Raw genomic sequence first — 13561 nt, forward strand, 5'->3', positions numbered from 1 at the left:
GGAAGGGGCTTGGGCCTGGGAAGGCCAGTTCTGTTGTGTGCCGCCGGGCGACGTGCATTGACGGGGAAGCTGCTGGAGGAGCAGGGGTGGGGGGCGGGGGGTCGGGGAAAGGCAAATGCAGATATATATTAAAGACAAATAATCTAGATACCGCGAGCAACAGCCTGTGGCACCCGCGGGGCGCGGGCAGCAGGGAAGAGAGGGAGCGAGGCATTGCCCCGCGGACTGCTGGGGTCACTTCTTTGCCCACGGGCTCCCTGCTCCCCCAGTTTTTTTTCTCTCTTTGTTAACAAATGTGTCTGAGTCTTGGAAAAACACCCCAACCCCGGAAATGTGTGGGAAAAGAAAACAAAAACTTTCCAAATCCAGTGGTCCTGTGCAGTTTGTTCCAGGTGGGTGCTGTTGGGACGTTGGTCCTGGCTCTGAACTGGGGTCTGGGCCCAAATGGGGGTCCATGAGAGCTGGTAAGTAACCCCCAAAGTTTTGGGCTGAGCGTGGCTTTGGGCTCCTTGGGGCAGCTTGTCTTTGTCTGGGCTGAGGATGGGGGCAGGAAACAGCCCCCAGGTTTGCAGGCGATGACTTTAGCTTCTCAGGGCGCAGACATATCCCCAGAGGCAGGAGCATCGTGGTGCCCCCTAGTTGCTAAAGAGGGCCTGCACCTCTGGGGCCTGCGTGTGCCACAGCCCTCGGGGGAGGCCCTGTTATTCCCGGGTGGCAAAAGCTTTAGTGGCACATCCAAGGTCTCAAGGCAAATCAGTGGCTGAGTCCAAATTTGCCCCCAGTTCTGCCTAACTCCCAAGTCTCTGCTCCTTCTGCATCTCTGGGAGTTTGGTCCGGCCCTCCGCCCCCACGTCCACTCTGGCTGACTAGGCAGCTCCTTGGGCTGCAGGTGGAAGGAGAACCGGCACACCTCCTCCCCAGGTGTTTGCTCCTTCATGAATTCACTAAACAGGCCCACGGTCCCGGACACGCTGAGACGGGTCTATATTTGTTAAGCCTCTCAGTTGCAGGAGCAGAGACTCTGACGAGGCGGGAGTTGTACGTGAGGACCGCGTGTGCGGGCATCCTGGGACAGCAGAGTGTGGGTGGGTCTGCATCTCCCTGGTGGCGGTGGCGGATCGCCACGCCTCTGGACGCATGAGAGGCGACTCAGCCGTGGTTCTGTCACTCCGGTCTCCTCTGCCTTCTGCTTGGTGGATCCTGCCTCCCCCTCTGGCTCTGCTCTCTCAAACACTTGGCTTGTCATCACCCTTCACCGCCTGGTTCTGCTTCATGAGCTTGCATCCGAGGACGGCTCTGCTGCTGGCCAGCTCATTCTTGCGGCATTTCCCAGTTCACAAACCTGGTCCACATTTAGGCCTGGGCACCCCCGGGGTCCTTGGGCTCAATGCCCGCAGGAGCCCCACCCAGGTCGGCCTCATCTCCCCCTCTTTCCTCCATCCTGGGATGAAGCAGCAACTGAGGTTGCGGGACAAGCGGGGCCCCAGCCTGAGGTCGGCATCACTGAGGTCAGCTCTAACCCCCTGTGGAAGCCTGGGGGAGGCCCTGACTTGGGGCAGTCTCTCCAGGATGTCCATCCTTCTGCTGGCAATGGCCATGCCCCTCAGTCTGCTGTGGCTGCTCTCTCTGTCCAAGGGATGGAGACTTATCTTGGGTTCCCCTGCCCCCGTAACCACTAGCCAAAGAAAACAAAGACAGGCAGGCAGGAGTTCCTTGGTGTCAGGAAGGGAACATCCTTACTCCAGAAATTTCTAGAATGGCCAGTCTGTCAGAGTAGGGGGCCAGAAATAGGGACAGTGCAGGAGTTGGAAGGGTGGGCCCCAGCCCTGCTCATTGCCATGTGGCTGCGGGACTGGGTGTTTTCCTCTCTGCATAAGGAGACTAAGAGCTCCTGGTACTCAAGGGCTTGGTTGTAAGAGGAGAGACTCCTGGACTCTGCCATTGACTCAGTTTACCGTCTGTGAGAGATGGTCGCCTCCGTCTCAGCTCCTTCGTCCTGTGCATCTGATGTTGAACTTAACACCTGGACCTGAGCTGGGCTCCTGGGGGTCTGGCTGGCCTGGTGGTGACCCCCAGGACAGTTCAAACAGCATCTGGGGGTGGCTGAAGTTTCAAGCACCCCACTCCTTGACAGTTGGTTTGCAGGGATGTGTCAGGAGATTCCTCCTGGGGTTAGGGGGGACCAAGGACGGGTGTTGGGGAAGAAGCTCACAGTGACGTCAAAAGCTGATGCTTTTGACCTTCAAGACCTGTCCTGGCCACACAGCCCCCAAGGGAGAGGACTCAAGCTCAGCCAGTGCTGGGGCTCTTATGGGAGGACACCCTCTCCTGAAAGTGGATATGGAGCCCGTGGTACCCAGCACTACCCCTCTCCACACACCCTCCTGGGTGAGCTGCAGGTCTGGCTGGAGGCAGGAGAATGGCCAAGTGGGTCCTGAACCGCTTTCCTGTCCCCACTGCCTGAGGCCTCTGCCGCCGTGGGGGATGAAGCTACAGGTGGCTGATGGGTTCTTTCCCACACCGAGTCCCTTGGCTCCTCCAGGGCAGGGAGCCCCAGCAGCTTCTGGGGTCAGGAGGCCCCTGTGGTGAGTGTCAGAGGAGAGAGCGTGTCCCATGTGGAGGCCTGCTGTTGGGTGGCACGCCCAGCTGGAATGCACCCATGGCTGCTGCCGGGGAGGCCCCTCTCCCTCACAGGGTGCCCACTTGGCCACAGGGATGACACTCACTCTTAGCAGCCCCAGAGGGGCAGGGCCCTGGGCCCTCCCAGCTTCCAGGCCATGTTAAGTGAGGGGTGACATGTTGGACTTAGGTAGGTCCTGGGTCCTGGAAGACGGTGACCACCTGGAAGGACCGGGAGCAAGGCCACTCTGAATATAGGCAGAGGGACAGCTCTGACCACCTGGTGAGCTGGGGGACACCCCAGGGGAGAGGAGGAGCCCTCTCCCACTGCTCCTAGGTTCTGCCTTCCAGAAGCTTCTGGACACCTTGGGGTGCCAAGAATGCTGAGCAAGGGAAAGAAAGGCAGCTGAGGCTCAGCTGGGCAGCAGGAAGGCAAGATGGAAAGTCCTTGGCGGGCTGGGACAATCTCGCCTTTGGGCATCTTTACAAACATGACCCCTGCCCCCACCCCCTTTGTCCCAGGAGTCTTCACTGAGGGGTGGCCACAGGCGGACGGCTGAAAGACTCGACCCCTCAGAGGCCTAGGGGCTGCACGCACGTGTGTGCACATCACCCATGTGCATACGTGTGTGTGTGTGTGTGTGGAGGGGCACAGCCCTCCGCTGAGGTGCGTGGAAGCAGCAACACAGGCACAGGTGGACCAGAGACCACCTGAGCACAGCTCTGGGGTGGCTAAGCAGATTGGCAGCTGGTGGGGACCCCGCTGCACAGCAAATGACCCCTGCCTGCACCCACGTCGGTGTCAGCTGGGATAGGGGAGCTCAGGCCTGTCCCTTTCTGCCTGAGCCCTTGCCCTAGGTTTCCCAGTCAGGGGTGCCAGTGGACCCCGTGGGGCCCTGGCTGGTTCTGAGGGGGAGCTCCCTGCTCTGGATGCCCCGACTGTGAGGCCTGAGAGCAAGCTGGGGGTGCTGTGGCCAGAGCTGGGCTCTGGAGACCTACAGAGGAGGGTTTGACTCCTGATTCTGACCCTCCTAGCTGTGTCACAGGTGATCAGTTTCTCTGAGCTTCAGTTTCCCCATCTGTAAAATGGGGCACATCTACCTCGAAAGGTTCAGGGAAAGATGAACTGAGAAGGTGCCTTGAGGCGTCCAGCACAGTGCCTGGCCCACAACAGGGACTGGAAAGGGCCACCATTGCCTCCTGGCACTCGGGGCGGGAAAGCTGGCCTGGGAAAGGGCCACCCTGGTGGGGAGCCCCCCACGCTCTCCTCCACGGCCCCCCGCCCTGGGCAGACCCTGGGAGCTCATCACTGGAGTCAGGGAGGGCCAGTTCCTTTATTCACTGTCTCGTCTCCCTCGCTCCGATGCCCCTCCGGCCCCTTGTGGGAGCTGGGGACACGGGGGAAGCGGACCACCCAACCCTCTGAGACCTCAAAGGCTGGCAGGGGGAGACAGGCGTGTGGCCACGGCCGTCTGGGAGGCTGAGTGAGAGTTTGTCAGGGAGAGAAGGTGGCGGGGGGCATTCCAGGCAGAAGACGTGGCCGGGCAGGAGTGACCGTGTGGCTGGAGTGTGGAGAGGGGTGGGGAGGGGCCGGAGCGCCTTTCAGGTGAAGCCGAGGAGCCCGGACACCATTGCTGGTGCGGAGCCCTCGAGGTAGAGCAAGAAGCTGGGGGAGGCTTTGACCACATGTGATGGGAGCCTCCGAGCTTGGGGTCTGGGAGCTGGTCCTCCCCCAAACCTGGTCCCCACTCCTCTTGCAGCCATGAGGGAGGGTTGGGTGACTGCTCACTCGGCAGCCTCCTGCGAATCAAAGCATCCTTTGCCCCTTCTGTGTTGAAGGCGGCTCCTCAGTCAGTGAGAGAGGCAGGGCTCGGCGGGGGGGGGGGCAGCCCCCTGGCCCTCTGGATATCGAGGCTTTGCTCTCCTTCCGCCTTCTGTAGAGGAGAGAAACCTCTTCCCATGGTTCCATTGCAGGCTACCCAGGAGGCTTAAAACCGGGTGGACTTCAGGACAGAGTGCCGCCGGGTGCTGTGTGTCGCCTTCTTCACTGCCCTGTTCAGGGAAGACACAGAAGGGCTGTGTCTCACAGGGCAGAGCATCCATCCTGAGGACTCAGGAGACGCTGCTGCCCCATTCTCAGAGGCCCAGGCCTGAGCTCCTGCACACACGATGGAGGGGGGTGGGTGGGCAGTGACAGCCCTGATAGACATCTAGGGTCTTTAGGAGTAGAGTCTGGGGCCTGTGAGGACCCCAAACAATGGCCATCACACCCTCGGCCCTCCCCCTTACAAAGGCTACATACCCCCTTCCCCTTGACCTCTCTAGACGGGGAGCTGGGGGTAGCTGGGCTATTTGGGCCTCAAACGGTGGAATGAAGAGCAAGGGACCAAGTCCATACTGTCAGCTGGGAAACCCAGCCCCTAGTCTCCACTCTCCCAAAAATGTGCTCTGTGACTCTGGGCCGATCCTGTCCCTCTCTGGGCCTCTGCGTCTCTCTCTGTCCAGTGACAGGGGTGGGTGGCCAGGCCTGCCCTGTGCTGGTTCTCTGGAGCTGGGTCCACTCACTGTCTCTGCATATCCTGGATGGTGTCGGGCAGTGGCAGGCCCTGGGTCTCCGGCAGCAGGAAGGTGGCCAGGCCACTCAGCACGGACGCCGCCCCGTACAGCAGCAGGGGCAGTGAGGGGCTCTGGACAGCCAGCAGCCGGACCATAGGCCCCAGGATGGCTCCCCCTCGGGCCGCCATCTGGCCCAGGCCCACTGCGGTCATCCTGCCGGCACAGATGCACCTGTGAGGGGCTGCTCTGCCTGCCCACGGCCTTGACATCCCACTCTGGCCCAGCCCTGCTCTGCCCAGGGAGGAACAGTGAGTCAGGCTGGGCCGGGATGAACCTGGGCAGCCCTGAGACCACACGAAAGATTCACAGCACGAACATCCGGTCTGGGGGAAGGCCACCCCCACCCTTCCCTGCCAGCCCAGGGGTCCCCTCTCCTTGGGTCCAGGCACAGCCTCACCTGAGCACAGTGGGGAAGAGCTCGCCAGTGTAGATGATGATGCAGGTGAAGGCGGCGCCCACCCCCGCAAGCCCCAGCACGGCCAGGGCTGAACGCAGAGTCCCCATCTCTGTGGATAGAGACGGGGTTAGCGAGGTTGTTGGCAGGGGCTCCAGCGTCAGAGCAGGGCTCTGTCCAGCCCCCAGGGTGCTCTCTCCCTGACCTTCCAAATGTCTATGAGTCGCTTCCGCCTGGGTGTCCCCAGACTCCACACATGCACTGTGTCCTAAGTGACCTTATGGCCACATTTCCTGTCTCTCCAATCTGCTCCACACCCAGACACCCAGAGCTGGACCCTGAGAGTCCCCCTTGACCCTCTTCATTTCCCTGTCCTCCACCCTCCCCTTGCAATCCATCAGTGAGTTCTTATATATATCTCCATGATTTTTCACTATGCCGCCCCCTCCATCCATCCCTGCTCCTGCCCAGCGCCGGCCACCACCATCCCTCCCAGATGCCCCAGCAGCCTCCTTCCTAACTGCTCTAGTCCAGCGCCCTCTGAGGAGGCGGGCCAGGGGTCCCTGTTCCTGGCTCAGGCCCCCCCCAGGTAGGGAGCCTCAGGCCACAGCCACGTGCACCCCTGTCCCCCGCTCACCGTGGGGCACCAGCATGTTGGCCAGGATGCACAGCCCCGTCAGCATCAGGGACACCGCCTGCATGGGCCTGCGGCCCACACGGTTGAGCAGCAGGAGGATGCTGATCTTGACCAAGATATCCACGACCCCAATGAAGACTTGGAGCAGGAAGACGTTGCTGCCTAGGGCCTGCAGGTCCAAGGCCAGGCCATAGAAGGTGAAGCCAAAGCCGAACCTGGCGGGGAGGCAGGGGGAGTCAGGCTGGGGAGCAGGCTGCTCACTTGCTTATTTGTTCTCAGACCCATTTCCACCTTCCTCCTGCTGACTCTGTAGCGGGAGAGGGCGTGTGGTCTCTGTAGACTACATTTCCCAGGTTCCCTTGCCAATGCCACTCCTCATTAGGTTGGGCCAATGGGAGGCACTGGTGAGAGGCTGGAGGCGGGACCAGGGGAGAAGCTGAGGTATTCCTCCCTCCTTCTCTCTGGGTGCCATGTCTGGCAGTGGCTGTGTCCCCTCTTTGGCTCCAGCTTCCACTGAGCAGGCCCTCCCTCTGTGGCTTCGGTGGTCTTAGTCTTTGCTGGGTGACCCTGGCTCCTGGGCTCTGATAACACCCCTTCCTCCTCTCTGGTCCCTCCAAACTAGGGTGGATGTGCCTTTCTGCCATCGAATTGTCTGAGTCCCTCCTCAGCCTATTGCGCTCTTCAGCTCTCCTAGCGCCTCTGTTATGAATCCTCCTAATTAATCTCTTCTATTGACTCCCCCTCACCCCCACCTGAGCCTGGGCTGTTCCCTGTCAGGAGCCTGACTGAGAGAGGGGAGGTGCCAGTGCTGCAGGCCTTGTCCTGGAGGTGCTCTCAGGCCAAAGGGACCAACAGAGAGTCAGCAGAGGCCCCCCAGCCGGATGCCAGCCAGAGCCCTGATTCCAGGTTCCCTGGCTGCAGGCAGCCAGAGGGTGGGCCAGAGGTGGAGGCTGGGGCCCAGGTTAGGTGGGGGCTGAAGGGGCATCTACCAGCACAGAGCGGAGACACAGGTCCGGAGGCCCAGTCCAGGCGTGCGGAGCAGGGTGCCCAGGCTGGCAGGAGCCTGGCTCACACTCAGCTCCTCCTGCATGGCTGACAGCAAGACCTGCAGGGGAGAGGCACTGTCGGCACTGGGGACACCAGGCAGGCCCTCATCCTGGGGGGCTGGAGCCCTTGGTCGGTCTCCCAGGGGCCCTGTGCAGGGGCAGGAGAGGGTTTGAGGGTCGAGCCCTGGGGGAAGGCCCGGCCCCGCCTCACCTCGATGGTCAGTGCGTCTCCTGTTGCCCTCTTCCCGTTGATGGCAGCCACCCTCTGCAGCTCCCGCAGGCCCCACTGCAGCCTGCCCGTGATGAGGAGCCATCGTGCAGACTCAGCCAGCCACCTGGGGTGGGGAGACGGAGGAAAGTGGGAGGGAGTCACTGCCTGGCCTGCTTGAGCCTCACTGCCCCTCTGTCCCCCTCTGTCCAAGGGGGTGGCCTCACTATTGCCCACAGGCCCCAGGCTCAGGTGGCTGAGGTCAGTGGGCGGGCAGTGAGGGGCACTGTGGCGTGTGGCAGCCACGCCATCTCAGACGCCTTCCTTCCCCAGAGGCCACCCTTTCTGCCTCCTCCCTCCCCCTCCCTTGGGTGGGGGTTGGGGATCTCTGTTCTTTCCTTCCCGCCTGCCTCCCAACCCCATGGCTCTTCCCCTGCCTCACCCAGGAAGCAGGCCTGGGTGGGCCTGTGTGTAGTAAGGACCCCCCAGTGGCTACAGGACCACAGTCCCAAGCCCACAACAGGCTACCAGCCTGCCAGGGTCCCCCACTGTGCAGCACCTCCCGCATGTCACCCAGCTCTCCTGTTCACCCCCATGGCTGCACCTTCCTGCCGAGCTGGCTCCTCCCTGGTGCCCCTCCCTGTAAACAGCTTCACACCCACCAGGGGCTCAGGCCTGGAGCGGGGTCTTGGATCCTGACATCACCAGCCCCCTCCACCTGTACTCAGTCGGTCACCAATTCCCATCACCTCGGGCACCCCTTGCATCCGACCGGCCCCACTGCTCTTGCCTGGCTTTTGCCCCTTTCGCCAGGACAAGAGCTGCCACCTCCTGGATGCCGGTCAGCCCCACGCATCCCAGCTCCTCCTCCCTGCGGCAGGACCCCGCCCCTAACACTAAGCTGGCTCCCACGGCCCTCAGCCTCGAGCCCAGACCCCCTGCACTGTCTGGCCGAGCTGCTGAGCCCCCTGTAGTGTCCACCACTCTGCACTGGCTCCTGCCTCCACGCCTTTGCTCACGCAGGCCTCCCAGCCAGACACACCTTCCCCTGTGAGCAGCAGCCAGGGGCCAGGCCACCTGCTCCACACCCACTGGGGCCCTCAGGTCCTCTGGGGTTTGCAGAACAGGGGAGAGAAGGGGGACTCAAGGTGCACATTAGAGGAAGAGGTGACAAGACCCCACGACCTGCTGGGCTTGGGCTGAGGGAGAGGGAGGTGTCATGGCGACTCTGACTCCAGTGCCTGGTGGGTGGGGGCTGCTATCAATGTTGAGGAAACCTTGGGAAGGAGCGGGTGTGAGATGTTACGTCTGTGGTGCTGAGACACCGGTAATGGAGATGTCACCCAGACGGTTGGAAACACGAGGCAGGAGGCGGGGGAGAGGCAGGACTGAAGAGGCGATTGGGGGCTGCAGCATTTGGAGGGAGTCAGAGCCGGGGGCACAGGTGAGGTTGTCTGGGGAGAGAGCATTGATGGTGCCTGCCACATGCTGCAGGGGCCAAGAAAGGTGAGAGCAGAGCGATGGCGACAGGGTCATCATGGGTGGGTGAAGCCCAATTGGGGTGGGTTCCAGCAGACTGGGAGAGAGGAAGTGGGGATTGCCCATGCAGACACTTCTCGTAGATAGATAGATAGATAGATAGATAGATAGATAGATGATAGATAGATAGATGGATGGAGGAGTGGGTAGATGAGTGGATGAGTGGATGGATGGGTAGGTGGATGGATGGACAGATAGATAGACAGACAGACAGACAGACAGATATTGGTTTTGAAGAGAAATTGGTTTTGAAGAGAAGCAGAGAAGCTGGTGGGAGTTGAAGAGGCCGTGGAGTCCCATATTCAGATGCTCACATCCCCTCTTATTTGTCAATCCCTAAGCACGGCCTGTGTTGCTGTGAGGTACAGGATTTCCTGCGAGCTCCACACGGGCAGTGACCTATCTCATGGCTGTCACTCCCAGCTTCAGCCAGTGCCCTGCACATGGTGGGTGATCAGTAGTTACTTGTTGAAATAATGAAGTAGTGAAGTAATGAATGATTGTGGGCACTCACACAGCACCTGTGTGGGCATGTCTGCCAAGGAAGGTGAGGTTCAGCCCCAGGGGCCAGCGTCAGCATTGGAGAGCCAGGAGGGGTGCCCCAGAATCTGTATCACTGACCTTCACCCTCCAGCCTCCACCCTGTTGCTTTGGAGGTCAATCTGCCATCCCAGAAGGCCACGTGTCAGGCAGGATTGCCTCCTCTGAGAGCTACTGCCTGAGATGTAATTGTCTCCTGCTCTGGAGAGTGACTGCAAATTTGTTGGTAAAGCCTCCATTTTAAGAGCTTTCCTGCTCCAAGCTGTTGGGCTGGGAGAGATTTGTGGAGTCAGCCTTCCTCCTGGTGTGGGTGCAGGCACCCTGTCCTCCACTGGGTCTCTGCTGTGCTCCCTCATGCAGTGGCCATAGTAGCAAAGTGACTACTAAGTGCTGCACCTGTGCATGAATGAGCCAGGCTCAGCCCTGCCTGGAAGGGCCTCCATTTATCTATCCATCCATCCATCCATCCATCCACCCACCCACCTACCCATCCATCTACCCATCCACTCACTCATCTATCGATCTATCGACCTACCTAACTATCCATCCATCCACCTACCCATCCATCTACCCATCCATTTACCCATCCACTCCCCCATCTATCTATCTATCTATCTATCTATCTATCTATCTATCTATCTATCTATCTATCTCTCTGTCTATCTATCCATCCATCCCTCCACCTACCCATCCATCTACCCATCCACTCACTCATCTATAGATCTATCGATCTACCTATCCATCCATCCACCTCCCACCCACCCATCCACTCATCTATCTATCTATCTATCTATCTATCTATCTATCTATCAGTCTATCATCTATCTATTCATCCATCCATCTACCCATCCACCAACTCATCTATCATCTATCTATCTATCTATCTATCTATCTATCTATCTCCCTATCATCTCTCTCTCTCTATCGTCTATCCATCCAACAAATATTTACTCTGTACCTACAATGTGCCAGGTGCTTGGCAAGGGCCATGCCTGGTTTATTTAAGGGCAGCGCAGACATTTTCTAACCTCCCATATCTGTCAGCTCTGTCTGGGGAACCGGGGAGTCCCCCTGACCACTGGGTCATGGTCCCTGCTCTTTAGTAATAATGTCAGCACGTAAGGCCAACTATGCCTGTGATCTGGAAGTGTTGAGTGTGTGTGTTGTATCTTTGCACCCCACCCTTCAGCCTGGCCTAGTGCCACCACACTTGGCACAGAGAAGGGGCTCAGAAAATGTGTCCAGAGGCGCACATGCCGAAGCAAGCAGGGGGAAAGGGCCAAGAGGTGATGGGAAGGAAGTGGGGGAGGGAGAAGGATGAGTAAGGGAGAAGGAAGCACCTGGGAGAAGCAGGGAAGGAGAAGCGTCCCAGGCACTTGAGCCCTGGGTCAGAGTGGGTGAGTGTCACGGGCTGTGGCCCCCCGCTGTGCCCTGCTCCCCTGGCCTCCTGCATCCCCAGCCCTCTGCTCCCAGGGCGGAAGGTGGGCAAGGTCTCCTCCGAGGAAGGGACGGAGGCGGCACCCACCAGGAGTACACAAAGCAGAGGAAGAAGGGGGCAGAGATAACTAGCTGCAGCAGCACCCAGTCACGCAAGCCGTAGGCCACCGCGGCCATCAGGACCTGGCCGAAGCTGAAGCCCATGGCGTTCAAAGTCATTGCCAAGACCCTGGCCTGCGCCGACGTCCACTCCATCACTGCAAGGAGAGCGCGGGGGTCAGCTGGGAGCCCGCATGAGCCTCCCCTGCATGGCCCCGGGCCAGGGGAACCTACGGAGAGTGGCCGTGTTCATCATGATGCCCGCCACTGCAAAAGCCATCAGGAAGCGGAACAGGCAGTACATGGGGAAGGTGGGGGCGAAGGCGACGGCGGTGCCCCACACGGCCATCTGAAGGTAGCTCCAGGTCAGCACCAGCCTGCGCCCGAGCCTGCGGCACACACACGGGGAGGGTGATGGGTCCGTGGCATGCCACAGCATCAGCCATGGGGGTCTGGACCACCCGATCCCACTCTGTGCTGCCCACTGAGCAGAGGTGGATGCTAAAGGGACACCTAGGGCCAGACCCACAGTCTTTATCCCCGGAGGGCTTGTGAGTACAGGCAGCATCCCTGCGGCCCGGGCAGGCATGAAGGCACTCTCGACAGAGAATGAGCTCCCTGTCAGCAGGAGCAGTCAAGCAGTGGCTGGAGCCACACATGTGGCTGAGCAGGTTTTAGCAGTGAACGTTTGATTAGAGCAATGACCCTCCACAACCACAGAGAAGAGTCGGTGAAACCGAGGCCCAGAGAGGGTACAAGACTTGCTCAGCAGCACAGCTGGAGGGTGACAGGAGGGAGACCCACACGCAGGCATTCCGATTGCAAGCAGAGAGCTTTCTCCCCAGGCCTGGCTGCAAGAGGCCAGCTCAGGGCCAGGCAGGGCCAGGGGTCTAGGAGCACAGGGGCAGTGAGGGAAAAGGGGGCCTGCCTGGATCGGGGGGTACTCACCTGTCGGAGGCTTGGCCACACACAGCAGCTCCCACCAGGATCCCAGCCAGGTAGATGGACTGGGCTATGGGCCTCAGGGCCTGCGAGTCACACACCAGGTCCCACTGGTGGGAGAGGAGAACCCAGGTGGGAGGGGGCAGAGGAGTAAGATGGGAAGGCTCCCGGGAGCTGGGTGTGGGTGGCCAGCCTGGTGACCTCTAGGGTCATAGGGCAAGGCCTTGTGGGTTGGCGAGGGCTGTGACCCCTTGCCTAAGCCCACCCATGGCTCCCTATTGCCCTCTCTAGCTTCATGTGCCCTCCCCTGCCCGCCCACTCAGCAGCAGCCACCCAAGCTGGCACCTCCTCCCCGCGTCCCGAGGCCTAGGCTGCTTCCTTCCGGTTCTTACAAAGAGGCCCCTTCTCACTTGCTGGGATGGCCGCCCCTCCCACTTGCCCAGATTTGTCCGACGCGCCTCCTGCGGGAATCCAGTGACTCTTCCCCAAGTCCCTGGTGACAGGTGGTAGAACTGGGATTACGGAGCTGCCTAAGTCAGAGCTGATAAGTTGCAGCAGGGCCAGCCTGGGGGTCCAGGGCACCCATTTTCGGTGCTGCCCACTCTTCCATGAGCCTGTGGCCAGTGTCTGTCTGGAGGCTGAATCCTGCCACCAACCCCTCCTGTAGGGCGATGTGGCCGAAGAGGGGCAGGAAGCCCACCTGAGACTGAGGAGGCCGGCGGAGGGTCCCTCCTGGGACTGGACTATTTTGAGTCTGGCCAACTATGAGCTGTGACTTTGGTCTCTAAGGTGCCAGGGGCTGGGGAGGGTATCGGGGGAGCCCCTTACCTCGGCCACAATGGTGGAGGTGAAGGTGCTGAGGTCGTAGACCCAGCCGTCCACGCACGGCTCCGTGGCGGCCTCGCTCCAGTTGGTGGCTGTGATGTTGGGGTCCAGGAGCTGCCACTGTGGGTGACGGAAGCGGCGACACTGGTGGGGCCCATGGTTGGGGCCCCGTGGGATGGAGACGGTCAGGAGGGCCTCGGGGCCCAGGGTGCCGGGGGTGCTGGCTTGGGCAGTGCCGTTGTCCAGGAGGGGCACCCAGCAGCGGTGACTGGGCACGGCGGCCGAGAAGTTCTCCACCAAGTTCTGAGTGGTGAGCCACATGATGGGGACCACCAGGGCCACCATCTGGAGGACCTGGAACCTGCCCAGGGCACCCACTCGGTCCAGGAGTTCAGAAAAGGCCATGGAGCCTAGCCAGGGGTCCCCGTGGAGGTGCCCACTTCACAGAGGCTGGCCCAGGGCCAAGGGGCCCCCACGAGGGGTCTGCCTCCCCCCTGGCAGCACCGGCTTCGCCAGCCAGGCAGCCTGGAGCACGGCAGCAGCCACCTGCTTCACGGACGCGGGGCCAGATGCCCACCCAGTAGCTGTCACTCTGGGTGGCTCCACCTGGGACCTGAGCCTTCAAGGTGTGACCCTAAAGCCATGAGCATCTCCCCAGA

At 60.7% G+C, this 13561-nt stretch overlaps 1 protein-coding gene across 3 annotated transcripts; it reads right to left on the reverse strand.

Annotated features, from left to right (window-relative positions):
* Positions 1-3947: 3947 nt before the first annotated feature.
* Positions 3948-13307, reverse strand: SLC22A12 (solute carrier family 22 member 12). 3 transcript variants are annotated; one of them, XM_004437559.2, is made up of 10 exons: positions 12906-13307; positions 12084-12187; positions 11472-11524; positions 11125-11293; positions 7524-7647; positions 7256-7371; positions 6267-6481; positions 5633-5741; positions 5185-5388; positions 3948-4671 (listed from the first exon to the last, which is right to left on the reverse strand). In XM_004437559.2, exons 1-10 carry the CDS (start codon positions 13305-13307, stop codon positions 4608-4610), a joined length of 1560 nt encoding a protein of 519 aa, XP_004437616.1. In that variant the 3' UTR covers positions 3948-4607. The 3 variants fall into 3 exon arrangements, with proteins under 3 accessions (XP_004437616.1, XP_004437615.2, XP_004437617.1); XM_004437558.2 differs by having other exon boundaries at positions 11370-11524; XM_004437560.2 differs by lacking the exons at positions 11125-11293; positions 11472-11524.
* Between the last annotated feature and the right edge of the window lie 254 nt (positions 13308-13561).

Source organism: Ceratotherium simum, chromosome 34 (genome assembly GCF_057802395.1).
Source record: "Ceratotherium simum simum isolate JZ-2026a chromosome 34, ASM5780239v1, whole genome shotgun sequence".
Taxonomy (NCBI): Eukaryota; Metazoa; Chordata; class Mammalia; order Perissodactyla; family Rhinocerotidae; genus Ceratotherium; species Ceratotherium simum.

Bases quoted from the DNA above. Each gene is read 5' to 3' on its own strand.
- SLC22A12 (XM_004437558.2), bottom strand. From the start codon at position 13,307: ATGGCCTTTTCTGAACTCCTGGACCGAGTGGGTGCCCTGGGCAGGTTC. The intron at 6,482-7,255 runs GTAGATGCCCCT...CCTCCCCGCCAG, and splicing joins TGTGTCTCCGCTCTGTGCTG to GTTCGGCTTTGGCTTCACCT. The intron at 5,742-6,266 runs GTGAGCGGGGGA...CTCTATCCACAG, and splicing joins CAACATGCTGGTGCCCCACG to AGATGGGGACTCTGCGTTCA.